The sequence below is a fragment of the Grammomys surdaster genome, unplaced genomic scaffold (genome assembly GCF_004785775.1).
Source record: "Grammomys surdaster isolate TR1022 unplaced genomic scaffold, NIH_TR_1.0 129, whole genome shotgun sequence".
Classification (NCBI taxonomy): domain Eukaryota; kingdom Metazoa; phylum Chordata; class Mammalia; order Rodentia; family Muridae; genus Grammomys; species Grammomys surdaster.
Genome location: NW_021604587.1, coordinates 9,084,218 through 9,105,356, shown reverse-complemented (window position 1 = coordinate 9,105,356; position 21,139 = coordinate 9,084,218). Strand labels below are relative to the sequence as shown.

The 21,139-nt window shown below is 39.2% G+C and overlaps 1 protein-coding gene across 1 annotated transcript in view; it reads left to right on the top strand.

The window, feature by feature from the left end:
• Positions 1-21,139, top strand: part of Sptlc3 (serine palmitoyltransferase long chain base subunit 3) — a 112,915-nt gene that overhangs the window by 59,990 nt on the left and 31,786 nt on the right. The window contains exons 7-9 of the mRNA XM_028756838.1: positions 5,046-5,151; positions 13,872-14,091; positions 18,883-19,009. Coding sequence (XP_028612671.1) covers positions 5,046-5,151; positions 13,872-14,091; positions 18,883-19,009 — 453 coding nt within the window. The remainder of the gene's footprint in view (positions 1-5,045; positions 5,152-13,871; positions 14,092-18,882; positions 19,010-21,139) is intronic.

Sequence of the window (21,139 nt, the reverse complement as noted above, 5' to 3'; positions counted from 1 at the left end):
TAAAGTCACCCAAACATCAGATAGCAGGAGCTAAACTTCAAGTCCAAGTTTGTTGCTTTGTCTTGGTTCTTTTATCCTGGCAGCAGACCTTGAGATAAGGATTTAAGTAAACCTCTCTAGTTTAACAAGTAAGCCAGAGAAGCACAGGAGTGAAGGAGGAGCAGAGATAAAAAGGAAAAGGCAGTCTAGGAAAGGGGACCATCAAGCAGGTTATTACAGTGTCCAAGACTTCATTCATAATGAAATCCTGTGGCTACCAGTATTGTCTGGGAGATGAGGGATTCAGGAAATAATATATAAGCACCAATTCCTTTCGCAATAAATTTAAAGCTACTACTTTTGCAGATCAAGTATCATTCTGCAGACAAAAAAAAAAGGCTTTTCTGTGGGAGACAAAGACTGTCTTGTGTTTGTTTTATTTTCTTTAAAAAAAAGCTGGGCTGAAGGGATATAGTTATGACATTTATATATCTATAGACTTAACCATCAGCTACAGCCAGAGCATGTGAAAGACCCAGACACCTGTGGAATCATTTGAAAATTCCATACTAAGAAGGACTATTGCAGCCCCATCTCATTAGCAGCTGGAATCTCTCCTCAGAATACATAGTTTAGCTTTGATATTCTTACATGTTATGAACTAAGGATCTCTTTGTGTTTTGTACTGTAGGAAGATTTAGTGAAACAGCCTATTCCTAGATTAGCTTGCTACATACCAGAAAATAGATTTTCCAGCAATGCAGCTTAAGTTAAGGAGCCAGCTCCCACCATGGACCAGTTTGTTCTCTGCTGATTCTAGAGCATGTTTTAATGTTTTTTAATTAGAATATGTTAATTACACACAATAATGGGTTTAATTATGACTTTTCATATATGGATATAATGTTTTTATTTTGACTATATTTCATCCCCATTATCTTCTCTTGCCCCCTCTGACTCTTACTAATTCTCTTCCTCCTAATGAATCCCCTTTTAACCTTTACATTATTGTGAATCAATAAATTTCATTATATCTGCCTTCAGAAACATGGTTATTTACAGAGGCATAAACAATTAATCAGTGGCTTCACCACTGAAGAAAATGTCTCTCCCCCCACAGCAATTAATCTCTCAAAATACTCAGGGTGGAATGAGGCCTACTGAATTCTCCCTTCTAACAACCCTCTCTGAGGATTCTGGAGCATTTTGAAGAAATGTAGTAACTAGGGTTTCATACACTTCATTAGAATCTTCTCTCCATAGAAGGTAACATTCAGTCGTTCATGATTAACAGATTTATTGTTTAATCTTAGAACATTCATTTTTTTATTTTTTAACATCTCTTTTAATTCTTTGACAATTCCATACATTATAATTTTTATCATATTGTCCCCTTTCCCTACTCCTCCTATATCTACCCCCTATTCAATTCCCACCCAACTTTGTATCTTCCTTTTTAAAACCTGTCAACCTCATGCTGCCAACTTACCTTTAGTTGTGTGGCCATTTGTTGGATAATAGTAAATCTACTAGAAGACACACCATTAAAGAGAACTAACTCTTCCTTTCCTGGCAGTTCTAAATTTTCAATAGCTCCTTAGCTAAGAATGGGATTCTGTCTGCATCTTCCCTTCATTCTGAGATTTTGTCTATCTAGACTTTTCATAAATCACATATAAGCCTATGTGCATAAGCATAAGCTTATATGCATATATGCAACTGCCTTGTTATATCTAGAAGACAATGTTTCCTTGTAGTCATCCACTACCCCCTCCTCTTACAATCCTTCTGCCTCATCTTCCACAATGATCCCTGAGCCTTAGAAGGAAGGGGTATAATACGATGTCTAATTTAGAGATGAGCATTCCAAACTCTCTCATTTTCAGCACCTTGGTCAGTTCTGTATCTCCGTGTTGGGCCTCATCTACTGCAGAAGAGAAGCTTCTTTGATGAAGTTTGAGAGAAGCACTAATCTATACAATGGTCACTAGGAGTTAGTTTAATACTATGTCCTTTTAGCAGAGTAATAGTAGTACCTTCCTGCTGAGGACCTAGGACTTGTCTAACCATAGATTTTGGGCTTTGATAATCATTCAAGAAATGGGTTCCACCTTATAGAACAAGCCTTAACTACAATAATAAAGTAGTTCCTTACTCCCATGGTATCCATGCCCCTGTTACGCACGAGGTGTATCAGACTGGCAGTTACTGGAGTTTTCAGAGTTCACAGATGAATAAAATTCATGATTACTTTTCTTCTCCAGCAACATACATAGTTCCTTTTAGCACTTTGAAAGTAGGAACAAAGCTTCCATGATCGAACCAGCTTGCTCTATCCACATTCTATGGCTCAAGTATGTAGTGTTTCCAGCACTAGTTTCTAACCATCAATTTCTGTAAGGTAACCAAAATAACAATGGTAGCCTATAATATGTGAGGTTCTATGGGACCTCACTTGCCAACAACTGTGTTAGAGGTCATCTATTAATGACACTGGAGTTTCTACTTGTTATCTGTGGTGTCTAGTAAAGGCATTGTTTCCCTCATTAGAGTTAACTCCATTTAAACTCTTTGTGAATATGTTTTGTGTATATCTTTATATTTTAGAATGCCGATACATGGCAGGTCCTCATGCCTTTTTCAGAAGTTCATTAGTGTTAATTATCCCTCTCTTCACTTCCCTCTCTACATTGCCTTACCACTCCCAACCCCATTTAATGTTTTCTGTTCTGTTATTCTTCTTTATACAGAAACAACTCTTAAAAAGAGAATTAAAATGATGTCTAGTTTATTTCAATTGAACTTACTTTTATTAGGATGTCATTGAAGCCACCCTCATCATATCTCATTTCTGTACAAAAAAAATTAGAAAAGGCAGTGGTTTGTTGTTGTTGTTGTTGTTGTTGTTGTTTTAAACAAATTCTTGATCACCATCCCTTTTTTCATTCACAGGCTAACAGCCTGCAGTAGATTATAGAACAAAGAGCTATGTCCTTTGCTCCTAGACATTCAGCCTAAAAGCAAAGTGCAAACAAACTAGCAATACCTGTGGGGATTTATGAGCCCTGAGAATTTGAAACAGTAAAGTTGCCTCTTTTTTTGTCTGTTCAGCTGCCATCTAGTGGTGAGCAATATAAAAGACTTCTTGAAACAAAAACACAAAGTACAGTTTGCTTAGAAAAACTTACCTCCAAACAAAATGCAACTGTCCTTTCTAGAAACTCTTATCTAGATAGCTCCTTTCTTCTTCACGGTCTATGATCTTCATAAAAATAAATGTGAGTCAATCATCCAAAATTGATGAATAGCATATAATCCCATGCTGTACTTGCATGGAGATCAGAACAGTAATAACGTGACATAATAAGTGTTTCAAAGAAGAATAGATTATTTATGATGGGAAAGGGGGAGAGAGAGACTCTTGCTCAGGTATGTATCATGTCTAAAGTGAGGCTTGGGTGATGAGTGGATGCCTTTCAGACAGACAAGAGCAGGAGACTGTGTTGGAGACCACAAGAAGCTGTCTTGGGGGAGCATTCAAAGACTAGTTCAGAGAGGGCTTTCTGAGACTTTATTAATTTACAATTACAACAAAAAAAAGAGTTTAAAATCTCAGTACCATAGACCAATCAACACTTACCTGTCATTCAGTACCATGGTTGAGCTCAGATAACTTCCCCACCTGACATCATCCCCTGGGTCTATCCAAGGACCGGTAGATTTTCTTGAGCAAAAATATAGAGTACAAATATATCGATCTAAATAAACATGCACATTAGTCTCTATAATTTTTCACTCACTTTGGCATTAAAAGGTAAATTTCAAATAATGCATAAAATACCCAGTAGCTGAGTTGATTCCCCAATCTTTCCAGATGGCCTCTAAGCTCAAGCTCAGCCATCTTCCTCCTACTGAAAGAAAATGATATGTCTCTGCTTTCACTAGTTTTGATTTTTTGCATTAAAAGTGAACATGGGTGCTCTTCCAGACTTTAACCTTTTATCCTGCTCTGTATCATTTTGGAATCTGAGAAAGTGGTGCAAAGGTGCTCACAAAAGGCAGTAGAAGGTTGTGATTACAAATGAGGAACATAGTAAAGATTCAAAGTTCAACTCTGCTATTTATAGTTATAGGCCTTAGACCAGCACTTCTCAACCTGTGGGTTGCAAGCCCTTTGGGGGAGTGGGGGTTAAATGATTATTTTGTAGGGGTTGCATATCAGATATTTACATTAAGATTTATAACAGAAGCAAAATTACAGTTATGAAGTACCAACAAAAATAATTTTATGGTTGGAAGATCACTACAACATGAGGAAATGTATTAAAGAGTCACAGGCTAGGAAGATTGAAAACCACTGCCTTACCAAATCCTCTGTGACCCAGCTGCCTGACCCACTAAATGAAGAACCATGTAGGACCTTTTCCACAGGGGTCTTGTGAGAATTAAAATGACCTACAACCAAGAATACAGTTATAAAGTATCAGGCACAAAAAAAGGGGGCTCAGTAATTGTCAACTACTAGTAATGTGTCCAGAGCTCTCAAATGTTTCACAAAAGACTACCAATTATGTCACATCCTGAACAGTACTGAGATATCTGACAATTCAAATTTCAAGCCCCCAAGGATAATGAGATCTCTAGTGCCATGCAGATATTCCACGAAAAACCCTAACATAGTCAGGTCTAAACAACAGCGGGATGCCTGTCAATTGCATCTCTAAGAGTTCATTTTTTGCCTAGCAACAAAGCTTCAGCTTCACTAGGTACTTCTCTACAGTCCAGACTTCCAAGTTCTCTCAGGTGGCAAACAGAAGATCCCAGAGCTTTAAACTGACTCAGTCTGCTTGTAATGATGCACCTATTCATCCTACAAGTGTTAAGTTTTTATAGAAAATGAACCCCTATATCTCACAGGATTTCTCTGTTTCCAACTTTACCTCCTCAAAGTCCAGGCCTAAAAAATGAATAAGCAAATAATTCTGTCACCCCCTCAAGAAACAAAAGGAGGAAAGCAAACAAAAGCCCTCTTGTAACTCAGTTTCTCTTTTTCACATTATTTAAAGATGTGCAAGACCTAGAGAAGCTCCTGAGAGAAGCTATCATCAGTGGTCAGCCTCGCACAGGGAGAGCTTGGAAAAAGATTCTCATCCTGGTAGAAGGAATCTACAGGTATGTAAACAAATGAAGGTATTTGACATTCAGAGGTTCACAGCGAGCTGTCCAATGGAGACGAGATTCCCTTTCTGGCTAAAGAAAGGAGTTGCTGATAGACGCCAAGGAGGATCATCAAATAGAACTACTGATAGGAGTGGCCAGGTCTAGGGTCTTCTGTCTTGTCTACAGATCTGTGCATTTTCTGGAACACTATGGGAGCTGACATGCTGGTGAAACCTTCCTTGAAAATGTCCTCATTGCTGATCTGTGTTGCTCGTTTCCAATACCCTGCATTTCAAAGACATTGTGCCTGGGCTATTCAACATCATGATATCTCAAGACATTTCTGTCATAGATGTTTCAGTGGATGTCCCCAACCCCCATATTTGGACAGTGAACCCAAGCTCTTCTCCAAACATTAACCAATTAGTTTAATGACTGGCATCAGAATACAGGGGACTAACCTCAAGGACAATCTTTCCTCCAGAGTGAGGACAGAACTGTGTTGATCTCAACCTTTGGTGGTATTCCCAGGATCACTTTCCTACATTCTTCAAGCTGAGCAGGCAAAATACCTACTAAGTCATTCAGAGCAGCACTTTTATATAGCTGCCTGTGATTGAATTTGCTTCATCCTCTGTCTAAATCGATTACTGTGGCTCAAATGAAAATTGCACCCAAGCACCTCTGTTTACACCCTGTTCTGTGAGCCAAGGAAATATTCCCCATGCAATCCTTACAGCAGAGAAACCTGGGACTGTATTCCCTATGAGCTTCTTATAGAGAGGTGAAATATAAAGAGAGGAAGTGAGGAGTTGGGTAACTCCCAGCAGAGAGCATGGCTGCAACGGAGACAAGAGAACAGCAATTGCATCCTGAATCCTCCCTCTGCAGCCCATCCTCTTGTCTGAAAAGCAAACAATTTTTCTATATAAATGATTTATTGCTTTCCAACTTGAAGCCTCTTCAACTAAAAACAAATAAGGTGATGAAGATAATATTTCTATCATAATTAAACACTGTCTGTCATGGGTTGATACTGAGTAACAAAATAAATGCACCCCTATCCCTTTTGGGGTGCAGGAGAGTGAATTCTTCCAAGTTGAAGATAATATAAAAACTGGAGTCTTTTTTTTACTTTAAATGATTAGAGTTCTGTATATTCTGAGTACCACTGTGAGGTTTCAATGATTACAGTTCATAGATCACCTTCCACACCCTCATAATTATCTCCTAAGGTCAGCTCAGGGGTGTGCAATGCTTACGAAGTCTTTAAAACAGTGGTATTTATAAAGCTAGAGTGATATTTTTACTCCTATCCCCAACCAGGGAGCATTTGGCAGGTTTTAGTGGCCACACATGAAGTAGAATACTATTGACATCTAGTGGGGAGAGGCTGGGAATGCTCCTGAACATCCTGCAAAGCATGTAGTGTTTAGGAGAATTCTGTAGTTCAAAACAGCAACACTGCCAGGGCTAAGAAAGCTCTGTTCTAGGGCTGGCATCAACTCACTGGCCCAAAACTTGATACTTTTAGAGAGTAATCTCATACTGAGCCTGTGCTGCCATAACCTTACATGGAAATTACTCTCCCTGTGTGGTTTGTAGCAACTGCCAGCCTGGGAGGGATTCAAGCACCCCTTATCTAAACACCTGTCATTCAGATTTGGACCCATGGTAGGATGAAATGGCTGAGGGAAGGCAGACTGACTATCTTCATTAACCAGAGTCAAAAGAACACCGCTTTAAACAAACAGAACTTATTTCTACTGAAGGAAAGAAAGTTACACTTTTAAGTGCTTAGATCATGGCTGAAATTAGAAGTCCATCAGTGGTTTTAAGACAGATAGTCTCATCAGAAACCACTCCAGGGAGTTAGAGTGAAGACTGTAGGAGCTGAAATGGTTTGTGGGCCCCATGAGGAGACCAACAATACCAACCAACCAGAGCTCCCAGGGTCTAATCCACCAGCCTGGGAGCACTTAGTGAGGGATCCATGGCTCCAGATGTATATGTAAGGGAGGATGGCCCTGTCGGGCATAGGTGGAAGAAGAGATCCTTGGTCTCATGAAGGCTGGATGCCCCAGTGAGTAGGAATTTGAGGGTGGAGAGGTGGGAGTTGGGGGGTAGGTAGAGGCACATCCTCAGAGAAGCAGGAGGGGGGTGATGGGATAGGGGGTTCCACGGGGGGGGGGAATGGGGTAAAGGGATAACATATGAAATGTAAATAAAACATCCAATAAAAAAAGAAAAAGAAACCACTTCAGGAGCAGGACTTATTCGGGGCTAGGCTTGGCTTTACCTTATCCTATTAGGAGGAGAGAAATTGCAAGTGTGGAGTTCTAGCCCCAAGCCAATGAGGCACTAAACCACAATTGAGCAATGGTGACCCCTCAGTTAACAACTACTGTGTAACAAACCGCTCCAAAGAATAAAGATTTACTGGGATCATTTCTTATTTTTCTTGGTCCTGTGAGTGGGGTCCGCTGCCCCACACAATATTCATTGAGCTCATTCACAAGGCTGCCATCAGTCAAAAGTTCAAGTATGAATGGAATATCCAACACTACCTTATTCACACATTTAACAGTCTTTTAGGAGGTGACTGTGGTGCCTTTTTTTCTCTCTCTTTGTTGTTGTTGTTGTTGTTGTTGTTGTTTTTATTGGGCATTTTCTTTATTTACATTTCAAATGTTATCCCCTTTCCTGGTCCCTACCCCTACCCCCCGAAGCCCAAAACCACCTATCTCATCTCCCTCTCCTGCTTCTATGAGGGTGTTCACACACGCACACACACACACTCCTGCCTCCCCGCTCTCAAATTCCCCTACACTGGGGCATCGAGACTTCATAGGACCAAGGCCCTTTCCTCCCATTGATGCCTGACAAGGTCATCCACTGCTATATATGCAGCTGGAGCCATGGGTGCCTCCATGTGTACTCCTTAGTTGATGGTTTAGTCCCTGGGAGTTCTGGGGCATCTGGTTGGTTAATATTATAGTTCTTCCTATGGGGTTGCAAACCCCTTCAACTCCTTCAGTCCTTTCTCTAACTCCCACATAAATCTGGTTTTATTCAGTCATCTATTCAGAGCTCCCTTACAACAGAGCCCCTGGCTTCCAAGAAAGAAAACTCAGAAGTTGGCATTGTTAAGAGAGTGGCTGAGAACTGATGCTGTGCTCTATTGGCCAAACATATGACAGAACTAGCCTTGACTCCAGGAAAAGTGAATTGCACCTTAACATTTGATGGAAAGATCAGATTGTGTACACAGCAATGGGAAGCTTGCAGGCTTCTATCTTTCCATCAGTTAACTTCAGATCAATCAATCTAGGATGTACAAGGAGGAAAGCTTCCATGTCCATGAACTTGATACCACAGAAAGCTTTCTCTTATTTTTTCTGTGTAATAACTATAACACCCCAACAACCTCTGTCCTTCAGAAAGGCTCATATTCTTACTTTGTAAACTAAGACCAGCCTAACATGAATTCTAGAGCAAAAGTCCAGTTAAAAGCCTTCACACAAACATGCTAATTTGAAACTATCACTAGAAAATTACTTTCTATAGGATTTTCCAAAGAGTCAGAGTTGGGAATATGAGAGCAATAGTTCCTAAGGCCATTTCTATTCTTGAGAAGTGTACTGTAGATACATACCTGGTTAGTAGCTACCCAAAGCCTCTTTTGAATTTTCACTCCTAAGGTTGTTATTGTTGTTGTTGTGTTGTTGTTGTTGTGGTGGTGGTGGTGGTGATGGTGGTGGTGGTGGTGGTGGTGGTGGTGGTGGTGGTGGTGGTGATGGTTTTGTCTCTTGTCTGGCCTACAAGCAAGGTATCTCACCATACATTGCTCCTCCACAACATGTTTTTATAACTTCTAAAGAGAAAAGTTAACCAAGTCAGAACGTTTTAAGTAGGCTTTGAAATAAAAAAGTGTAGGTGTCTAGACTAAGAATCCAGAACACTTCACAAAATAAATAACAACCAATAATATTTTTATTACCTTATCTGGAAGTGTTAGTATTTTTGTAGAGAATACAGAGGAGTCAAGATTTGGGTCTATATCTAGGACCTGAATTCAAATCCTGGTATTGGTGCCCATAGCTGTGTGCCCTCCATAGAACATATATGCATGTATTAAGGAAGATAATATAAGCCAGTCTCTGATCATATAAGCATATCATATAAGCAGAGTCCCTCAACAACAAAGAATAACTATCTTCATAATCTCATTCATTTTTAGTTGAAGAGATTTCAAGTTGGAAAACAATAAACTGTCTATGTAACAAAATTGTTTGTTCTTCAAATAGAAGAGGATGGGTTCCAGAGGGAAGACTCATCCTGCCTATGGACTCCTTGCTAAACATCTCAGGTGTACACATTGCAAAAGCTTGCTGAGATCATTAAAAGATGAAACATCATTCTGAGGCCAAGATAAATTGTCCTGGGGCAGACTAATAAAATGAAGCAGAGTTGAGATTACAAACCAGATGGCCCTAGTGACCAGAAGGCTCAGTGTAAATAGAACATGCAACCTATGTGTCAACATCTAATTCATAAACAGAGAGTGCAAAGTCACTCTGACTTACAGTAATCCTATCTGTGCTTCAATTTCTCCATCTGTAAATTAGGGGGGTTGAAAATTCAAGTCTAAAGTTTCATGAATCCTCAATTTAGGACCTAGAAGTCAAATATTATTTTAGTGTTCTGATCTGATTTTCTAATATTGTGTTAAACATGTATTGCTATGGGTTAGAGAATATCTCTCTAATCCTAACACTGGCAATAGTCTAGGATCTTCCCAGGGAAGAATTCACACCAGGACACAGAGAGAACAAGCAAATAATCAAGATTTATCGTAGCCAGTGAGAAAGCAAAGGGAAATGCACCTTGGCTCAACACAGAGGTGAACTAAAAGGTAGTCACAAAAGACTGTCTCTAGTATCTAGACTTATAAGTCTTGGTCTACCACCTGAGAGGCAACCTTTAATGGTCTCCTACTAAGAGCAGTGACAACTTTCTTAGAAGCCATTCTTACCTAGAATTCAGTCTCTTACCATTAGGTATGTTAGATGCAAAAGTATGTTTATAAGCCTAAGTATCCATAAAGGTGAGGTTACTAGAACACAGGAACTTCCTGTTGATGAAGCTGATTGGTCAGAGCCTTCTAAGACTAACTTCACTGTTTTTGTCTGACTCCTGTCCTTCTTCCTCTCTCCTGGTCAAGATGGCTGTCTCATACTGTGCTAAAAGTCCTCTTACTTCCCAAACTTTGTTGTTTTAACCCTAAAAATCATTTTAACCCTAACATTTGAGTTTTAACTATATTATTTTGTAATATTTGAGGAGAATAAAGTCCTTTTCAATTCATAATGGTTAAAAAAATCTAAAAATGATTCAAAAACATGAGGCTGATAAAGGTATCACAGGTATCTTGGAACACAAATTGTCATAGTTGAGGCCTAAATTTTCAAAATCAAAAGAATTAGCCAGCCCTTCCCAAATAACACATATAAGTAACTAGTGAATTACCAGAATAGACTAAGAGGACTTCTCCCTCAAAATGTGAAAATTTAAAAATAATTTCAGTGCTAAACTTTCTCTAGTTCTCTATGATTTCAACATGTAAAGACAAAGAATAAAATGAATTTATCTTAACCCCTCCCCCTATCTTTTTATTGTCTCTCTATCTCAGTCTCTCTCTTCTCCCCTTCCCTTTCCTCTGTATCTCCCCCCCCCTTCTTTTTGTTCTCTCAACCTCCCTGTCTCTATCTCCCTTGCTTCTCTTCTCCTTTCTCTTGACTTAAACCCTGGGCCTGACATGGAGACTTTTCTGTTATACAAGTTGTCTGAACTATGGTTTTAGTTTTTGATTTCCATGTGGAGGGAAGGGTGATGAGAGGAACATTTCAAAAAAAAGATAAAGAAGTAATTCACTTACTTGTGAGTTAAAGAATAATTCAGGTCCCCAGACAGAGTCTCAAATTAACTTTATTTATCGCTGTGTTTTATTTCTTTTTCTTCATTAAAGTCAAAAGAAAAGCAAAACCTTCTATCCAAGAAAAAATGACAACGTGCTATGTGTTTTTCTTTATTGCTTTTGGTCTTGATTGTTTTGACAGAAACTAGTGATGATAAACACAGATAACCATTTTTTACTTGTGCCCAGACTTATCATCCCACTACAGCAAAATGTTCAATGGAAATTCAATAATACTGGAAAAAATGAAAACTTAGTATGGATGAATATAGCTATATAGAAGCTGAGTTCTCTTTAGGACTCTATGTGTTCCTGGCATGAACTCTAAAATCAGCAGTATTGTAGAGTCATTAATCTTGGAGGACAAAATACAAACCAGGTGGGCAGTTTCCTTACTTCAGCTAAAACAGCCCATCGAAAGATGGCTAATTAGCTGTGGAGACTGTCTATAAACACTGTTCAATGTTAACTTTGCTTCCTGCCAGATTTAGTTCCAGAAAAAAAATGAATGGCTGTTTGTGTCATGTCAGGTTTCTAGCATGTTTGAGTTACCAAATTACAGCACTTTACAGACAAGAAGAAAGTATAAGGATTCTGAAGGTTTGAAGCCATTTATCACGTTTGTCCCCTGCAATGGCACCCAAATGCCTCATTTTAGAAGATTCAGCATAGAACATTGTTAAGGGTCCCCATTTTCTGAGGTCAAGCTTCAGTGAAACTCTCCTTCCAAGCTCACTGGGTGCCTGGAATGGTCTGGGAGTTGGCAAGCAAGATGATTAATAGCCATTATAAAGATCCTGTGAAGATGGCTTCACTATTGTGCTTATAATCCATAAGATTGAAGCCTAGGATAACAGAAGACATCATTTAGGCTGCCTGAGTTACCATTTAGAAAGTGTCATGGCTATAATCTAAGCCCAAGGTAGGCAGATAGTCATATTGCCTCTTCCCCAGTGGAGACAACTTTAATAAGGAATTTAAAGCAGTGCCGGAAGTAACTCACAGACACACATAAGAGAAGACGACCATTTGATCTTCCATTAAAATCAGACCTTGTCCATCTAAAACGACCTCGTGAAGGACCCAGATGCTGTATCCATCAATGGTTAAACTCAGTTCCTTTGGTCAGGGTAGCTGTGAGACTCAACGAACTGTTTTGACTGAATCAACCTAACAGTTAAGCTTATTTTTTTTAATGGATTATTATTACAATCTAAAACTTAACAGGGGAGGGAGGAGAAGTTCAGTGTTCTTCAAATGATTAGCCTTGAACTAAATTGAAGGGTTGTTTGAACCGTTTGACAAGCTGCATTGTGTTGTAAACATATGAGTCTGTTTTCATAGAACCAGCTTGTCTGTACAGTCCGAACTGAGCAGTGCAGACAGCTGACAGTGTTCTGAAGGTCAAGTAAAGCCAATGTTCTTTAAAACACATGGAGATCCAGAGGTGCCACATAAATATAAAATTTAATTTTACTTAGTAGTTGGCATTATATTCCCCTTTTCTAAGGACTTGAAACATTTTACAATTTGCAACACCATGGGAAATAAAACACCTAGACACTCTTGATCAGTACACACATTAAAATTGAGATGACAGAGATTAGTATGACCCTGAGCAAGAATGACATGCCAATCTAGGAAGCCACTCATATCCTTTTTAAAAACACATAGATACAACACAAAAAGTAAGCCTTAACTGTGGGTTTTAGTTAATGTATCAATATTGGCTCATCAAATTGTAAAAAAAAAAAAAAAAAAAAAAAAAAAAAAAAAAAAGTGCCCCACACTTTTTAGTGATATTAGTGTCAGGAGAATAAGACTGAAGATACAAGAATCCTCTTTATCTTTCACTCAATTATTCTACAAATCTAAAGCTGTTATTACAAAACATCTGTCAATTCAAGTGTTTCTTTTAAAAAAAAAAACTGAAGTCTAAAACTTAGAAAACTAAAATAAATAATAAAATAGGTCTAAAACAAAGGAAAGGTTAGTAGCGATAAATGTTGTTCCCAAGTGTTGTTCCCAGATACTAGTGTAAGCTCATCCTGGAAGTTTGTATATACCACCTTCCCACCTCCATGCACCACTGGAATCTCTGTTGGAGGAACCCAGAAACTTGTGCCTTAAAACTATCAGGTGATTTTAAGGTCTGATGACCTTCTGTTCTTTGACTTTGAAGAAATATGAAGAAAGGGTGCCACCAGGTGTCTCACATAGACTGAGTTGTTATGAGTGGGGAACTAAGGGATATTATACCGTCTCTAATTAATACTATGGTGTCTGAAGTTCTGTGTGTTTTTAACTCCCCACTTTAATCTTTAGCAAATGCTAAATTTAGATATGGCAAACCTGGTCAAACAAACTATAGTAGCTAGATCAAAGTGACTCCGAGTGGAGCACTTTTATTAAACCTATATCAAAAGCGTTTATCTAACTGCAAAAATCATCTTTACAAACTAATAAGACCAGTAATGTAGCTTGTTCACTTCTGAGTTGAGAATCAAGGTTGACAACCCAATCCACTCAATCCATCAAACATAAAGTATCTTATTCAAGTAGAGTGAACACCCAGAGAAGCCTTACAAGATTTAAATGTTGTCTTTGCTGAATAAAAAACATGCCATGAGAAGAGAAGTGTGACCAATTCTTGTCAGCAGCTAACACTGGCTTTCTAGGGTGCTCTGGAAGGACACTAACAGAGCTTTCCAGAAGGATATTCACTACTTAACAAGCTTTTTTCCTTTTGTCCTAGCATGGAAGGTTCCATTGTGAACCTTCCCCAGATAGTGGCTCTGAAGAAGAAATACAAGGCTTATCTCTACATCGATGAAGCTCACAGTATTGGCTGTACAGGCTCCACAGGCCGAGGCGTCAGAGAGCTCTTTGGACTGGCCCCTGAAGATATTGACATACACATGGGTACATTCACCAAAAGCTTCTCGGCTTCAGGAGGCTATATAGCTGGGAAAAAGGTAAGAACAGAACCTCTTGTGTTAGGGTAGATCCTGGAAACCCAAGGGAAGCAGAATTCAGGGCTTCTCTGAAGTTCATGTCGATTTCAGTTCAGCTCACCAGTAGCATAGAGGAAAGAAAAGTATGGAAAGAAGATGCATCACGTAACAAACTATCCACAGTAGCAAGGGCACAGGTGTGTAGAGTACCTGGGAGAGAGATAGCTCTGCCAGACTATGTCTGGGAAGTGTTGTAGACTAACTACTGATCAGTCTTATAGACAAATAGTGGGGGGATCAATTTCACAAAGAAGCATTAGTATATACCGAGCCACAAAAGTAATAAGAAATCTTACATAAACTATGAGGGAGTAGGGTGGAGAGACGGATGACTCAGCAATTAAGAATACTGGTTGCCCTTCTAGGTTCAACTCCTAGCACCCCATGGAAGCTCACTACTATCTGTAACTCCAGTCTCAGGGAACTGAAGCCTCAGCTGGCACTGGACAAATATAGCATACAGACATACATGCAGGCAAGACATGCATACAATTTGTTAATTCAAAAATTAAAGATATAGGAGTGTGTGTGTGTGTGTGTGCGCGCGCGTGTGTGTTGGAAATAGCAATGGTGAGGAAAATTCAAGTATTCAAGAGACCTGCCTCAGTTGGACAGTGGTGGCGCACACCTTTATTCCCAGCACTTGGGAGGCAGAGGCAGGTGGATTTCTGAGTTCAAGGCCAGCCTGGTCTACAGAGTCAATTCCAGGACAGGCAGGACTACACGGAGAAACCCTGTCTCAAAAAAACAAAAAAAAACAAAAAAAACAAAAAACAAAAAAGAGACTGGCCTCCTGGATTTTACAAGATTTCACCTAAACGACAGCAGAATTAAAATGGACTTTTAAGATTATTTTTCTTAGAAATAACTCTTTTCTATGATGTTAGATAGCCTTCTTTTCTAGTCTCTAAATGATTAAAAAAATTGGCTGAGATGACATGACGCTGTTAAATGAGCTTTGTTGTCTTGTGCTTCTATTATCAATGATTTGTTAATGAAAAATAAAGTAATAAACATTTGGGAATTTTAAAGAAGAAAGAAGAAAAGGGGAGAAAGGCAAATATTCAGACAAGATCTAAGGGACAAAAGATCTTGTGTCTTTTCCCCTTTCCAAATCATGGCAGTTGTCTCTCCAAGCTTACATCTGTCCAAAAGAGACTGTAGTATAGCTCCAACTAGTAGGGCATTGTAGGCCCCAAATTAGTGCATAGAGGTGCTATTAACAGGATATCTAAAGTTTCTAGTTCCTTACCCACTTACCAGCAGGAACAAAAATTCAGCCTACTGCTCAACCAGTTAGACCAATCAGAATATGTTAGCTGAAAGCAATCCTGTCGCTAAAAGTCAGTGGTTTAAAACAACAGATTGCATCTTAGCCACTTACCATGAGCCATACAGATGCCTAAAATTTTGTTTTAAGTGTTCTTTGCCTCTTTGTAACTGCAACTCTTTCATACTTGAAGCTTTATATGTCGACCTCTCTCTACTCTCCTATGGGGATGAGCTAGGTAATGCTAGAAACACAGGGAATGCCAGGCCCTCAAAGGCTTCGACAAAGTCTAGTGAAAGGTTAAATATTTCCTTCCTAACTGTCACATCAGCAGGATCAGAGGGTCTCAAATTTAGGAGCTGTCTGATCCGGATCACCTTGCTTTGTGAGGCTGTGGGCTTTGATTACTTTAGCAGCAGTTTTGAGCCACAAAACTTTTAACCAAGCGTAACTCTGTTTCCTGAGCCAAAGGCACCTGAATAAACTAAAGCAAGCAGATCCTTGAAATGTTGTCAGATTTGTTGGATGTCACATTTTTCTCCTTGGAGTGCCTCTATTTGATACCTACTTTAAACAAAGGCCCAGGGCTAGCTGCAGGAAGGACAGTTCCCTGGGATCCTGTTGCCGGTTCTCGGTTCCGAAGGCAGGTGCAGGGTTTCAAAAATGGAATACTCTTGTCTACATGACCTCTATTCCTTTGTGTTAAAGATCAGGCAATTGTAAAAATTATCATTATTACATTAATCAGGACTCCTTCCACTCCTACACACTTCCTCCTCCTAACCCATGTTATACTGCAGTATCTAAATTAACCACCAGGTGGCATCATGAATTAGAGCGTGTTTGGCAGAGACTCATTGGCCATACTGAGATAAACACCAATGTGCAAAACCTTGAAGACACAGACAGAATTCAATTCATGGAACTGAGCAAGAGAATGGAAAGCACTATTGAAAACAATCAAGTGGTTTCAAAACTCTAGAAAAAGATGAATATGCCTGGCTCTGAAATTTCTTGTTAATCTTGATATACAGTGACAATATTACCAAAAACTGCAACTGGGATGTTCTTAGAATCTTTGTAGAACAGAGTTTTGCACATTAGGGACCAGATATGGACCAGCTGAATCATGCATCTTGGAAACAAGTGAGGGGGGGAAAATAGTTTGATGCTAAGGTTTCAGAAACCAAGGTTTGATTGACAGACTTGGTTTTCCCTCTTAGTTGTTACAAAGCAACAAATTCACCTTGGCTGATCAGGGATTAATTCCAAGCTGAAGTAGTTTCTCAAAAGCCTATGGTGCTCTTGTCTTTTACTCTTTGAGTTCAAAGGTCTGTTGATAGTAAACAATTCACTAAGGAGGTTATCCTTCCATGATGGTCCAGGTGAAAATTCAGATAATCACTTCACCTTTCATGTCAGGGATATCACTGTCTATGAGAAAGGCGGGAGTTGATAGGCTTTGGTTCTTTTCTTTTTCAGTTTTCAATTTCAGTTATTTCTCTAACTGCTGGAAGGATGTACTCAAGATCGCTCATCCCCTGTTCTCTTCTAAGCCTGGATCCTGCATTTTCTTACATGCCTGCTGTCACTCACTGGCTTCTCCCAGCCTCCACGATGATTGGCAAATAAGCAAGGCAGAGATTGTGCTTGTGACCAATAGGCTGCAGGGTTGTAATTCTAGAGGAGGGAAATGGGAAACAGGGGCTAGGTTTGGAAAGTGATAGTTAGCTCCAGCAGCCTGAAAAGAAAGCAAAGGCAGTTCCCTTACAGAAGCCATTCTGTTCTGGTATTCTCAGCCCTGCCTGTACTTAACAGCCCTTTGAAGTAAATAGGGGTCATGGAATGAGTATCAAGATGTTTATTCTAAAAGCCTCCTGTCTGATTCCCTCTCCAAAACCTACCCTTGCCCTTGAACTCCAGGCCTACCGGTAAAGAAAATAATCAAGGTTTTAGACTTGAAAAAAGGGACTTGGAAGGCTGTCCTTGAGAGGACCTCTATCCCATCCCAAAGAAAGACAAGACACAATACAGACTCATCTTGCAAGAGACCAAAGTCAACTCTTAATTCACGACTTGTGGTACCCAGTCAGGAGATAAATGGCAGAAATCAGTGGGCTTTCCTTGACACTCTCAAGAACTTACTACAGAACTTCACTTCTTCAACCACACAAGCAAAACAACCTTTACCCAGCCTGAGACAAAAATGGACTCAGTCCGAAGTAATTATATTGTAGGACAGACACTCTACATGTTCAAGGGAGTGATTTTACTCTGATGCACTAGTGTTCAAACTAAAGATGCTTATGATTGACTTATGAGATTCATAAATTGAAGACAATTTATGAAAGGAAATTGGACTTGGGGCATTTGGATCAAAGGAGGCTTTGCTTTCTTCCTTTGTCTGATCTTTGTGGTGAATACTTCCCAACTGAAATGTTACTATACTTGTTCTTAAGATCAGTTTTCTTGTCTTTAACGCATCAGGGGATTGACCATCCTCAATCTCTGAAGCAGCTTGGCTTCCCATTAAACTGTCAAAATGTACAGAATGTACAGAATGCTAAGTCCTTTCTACTGTATGTAGACTTTCAGAAAAGTATATCCTTCATTGCTTTCTTTCTGGGAACACACTCACTTTGATTAAATAAAATTATACCTAAAATTCTTTAAACCCCAAAACAGCAATGTATGCAAACCAAGGGAAGCACCACAGACTAAGCACAAGGGGAGCTGGTCTCTGTACCCTCCAAGACTCACTTCTTCTCCTACTGAGGCCATTCTCCATTGATTTTGACGACAGGATAAGCATAGTGTTAAAGATGGAGACAGAGACACCCGAATGAGCTGAGGCTCGTTGACTATTTGACTATAGGCTGGTGGGGACCAAGAGTGGGAATGGCAGTCATTTTTATGTACCTTGCCTCTTTACTTCTGTGCATCCTCTCTCTTTCCAAGTTTTCTTTTCTTCCTCCTCAGTCTTCATGTTTCATAGCTTCATAGATCCCATCTCCTTACTGGAACATGCCCTGACAGCTCTCCTAGAAGTACACGCTCTCTTTCCTCTGCACCTTGCAGTCTATTGCATCCTTCTGAAAGAACAGCTAGTTTTCACGGCACAATTGCTAACATTCTCAAGGCACAAAAAGAACCAGATTTTTTATCATCAACCATTCCTGAGCATTTGCTCCCATGAAAGGCAGATATTTCAGAAAGCATTTTTCCTTCATATGCTCAGTTTTACCTTATAGACCAGCTTGAAATTTGTAGCTCCCTCCTACTTTTGTATAGTTTCTAGGATTTAGTGGGAAAGACTTAATAAGGAAAGGGGGGAGCAGAGTAGGTAGTTGACTATTACTCACTGAAGGCTGGATAGACCACTGTTGTCTCTTGAGGACGTAAGCAAATGTTTTGCTGTCGTGTACAGAGGACAAGTTCTGAAAATTCTTTACTTCCATTTTGGGTTTCTGTCTTTATTTTAGGAAATTGTGGATTATTTACGGATTCAGTCACATAGCGGTACTTATGCTACATCCATGAGTCCCGTAATAGCAGCACAAATCATCAGATCACTGAAGATAATTATGGGAGATGAGGGAAACTTTGGAGGTAAGGAGTCTATAAAGACCTTGGCTCCCAAGAACTCTCCCAGGTTTCTGCCAGTCAATCTCCCACCTTCTCAAGTACATACTTGTGTCTCATAAAGCTCAACTCTTTTAGTAGAGTCAGGTGATGAGCATACTAGAACTATGATCAACACAGACACACAGACACACACACACCACACCACATCACACCACACCACATCACAAACCCTTCACTAAAATACATGCACTCTTCAGGAACACATTAATATGATCATCAAATCTTGATCATTTTTGTGTGACCAGTGGTTAAAATGAAATAATCAGTAACACTGAGTATATGTATATGTTTGTGTAAGCATATATGAGTATGTGCATTTGAATGTATGTGTGTGTCGATATGAGTTTACACGTATATGTGAATATACATACATAAATTATATATATAATATATATAATTATATATATGTATATGTGTGTATACATATATAATATATGTATATTATATATGTATGTCACTCATCTGGCACCAAACCCTGTGTTGTTTACTGCAACCTTCTACACCCACTTTATAGGATGTACGAAAATATCTATCATTAATAGTATTAAACAAGAATACTTACAAATGTGTTTTACCAAAAAAAAAATTTTTTTTCTTTAAGCTGAACATTCACCCCAATCTGAAACTGGAATATTCTGCAATTTGAAACATTTTAAGCACTGACACAGTGAGACCCTAAGTGGAACATTGCACACTCCCCCTCATATGGTAGGACACTCAAAATGCAGGTACACTAAAAATATTTTGTAAAATTGTCTGTGGGAACATTGCATAGCACCACATGCTTGTAATCTCAGCACTTGAGTGGCAGGTGGATTATGGGTTTGAGGTCAACCTGAGTTACAGAATGATACCCTATATAAAAAAAAATTCTGAAGATTATATGTGTATGAAATATCAATAAATTTTGTGGTTAGACATGGGGCCCATACACAAGATATCTCAGGATATATATACAAATAGTCTCAAAAAGTTCGAAATCCAAAATCCTTATGGTCCTAAGCATTTCTGATCAGGAACAACCTGTATCCCTTATATAAATCAGGTAAGAAGAAAACTTCTCAGTTGAGAAGAAAACTTCTCACCTCCACACTACTAACCACTATGGCTCTTCCACTGAGCCTTCTTGCTGGCCAGAATATCTTTTAAAAAATGTAAGATGGAGTTTGTTTTATCACTAAAGCTAGAAAATGACCCATAAGATGGTTCTTTTTCTACCATGTGAAATAAAATGGCTGGCAGATCTTTTTAGAATGGTCTGTAGTGTGTGTATGTGCGTGTGCGTGTGCGTGTGTGTGTGTGTGTGTTGTACTTTTGTATTTCTTAACTAAAATGTATTGAAAGGCTGAGAACCCAGTTTTGGGAGTCCTAATAATGCAAATAGAAGGGAACTGCTGGGATTGGTTTCTGTGTTGTTAAGATCACATAATATTCTGCAAGTGAATGGCTCACCCAACTTTGGCTAAGTGACTTAACTTTTCTTTGCTTCAGTCCCCCAGCTATTAAATGAGAATAATAACATTATGCATTGGGATTTTATGACAGATGAGTTAAACCATGTAAAGTACTCAGGAATGTCTGGAAACAACCCGTGAATTTTATATAATTGTTTGCTGTTATTTGCTATTGTTCCTGTGGCATTCAAAAAATATGTGAAAGCTCTCTGATTCTGTAGAAAACGTCTTAGGGATGAAATGGCATAGGACTGAATGTCCTCCCAGGTCTTGGATTAGTCAGGATTAGCAAGGTTAGGAGGCTACCAAACAAGTCCTGAAAAATCTTGTTACTTTAACAGAGCTAAGGCTTATTTCTCGCATCCTGGTGGTGATATCATTTTGTGTGTTTGTTTTTTAATGTATCCTGGTTTTGTTTTATTTGTTTTTGTTTGCTTATTGTTTGTTGTTGATGTTTGTTTGTTTGTTTTGTTTTGTTGGAGACAAGATTTCTCTGGGTAGCTCTGGTTGTCCTGAAACTCCTTGAACTCAGAGATCCACCTGCCTGACTCCCAAGTGTTGGGATTAAAGGCATGGGCCACCACTGCCCAGCTTTTCTTCCCTCCCTCCCTCTCTCCCTCCCTCCCTCCCTCCCTCCCTC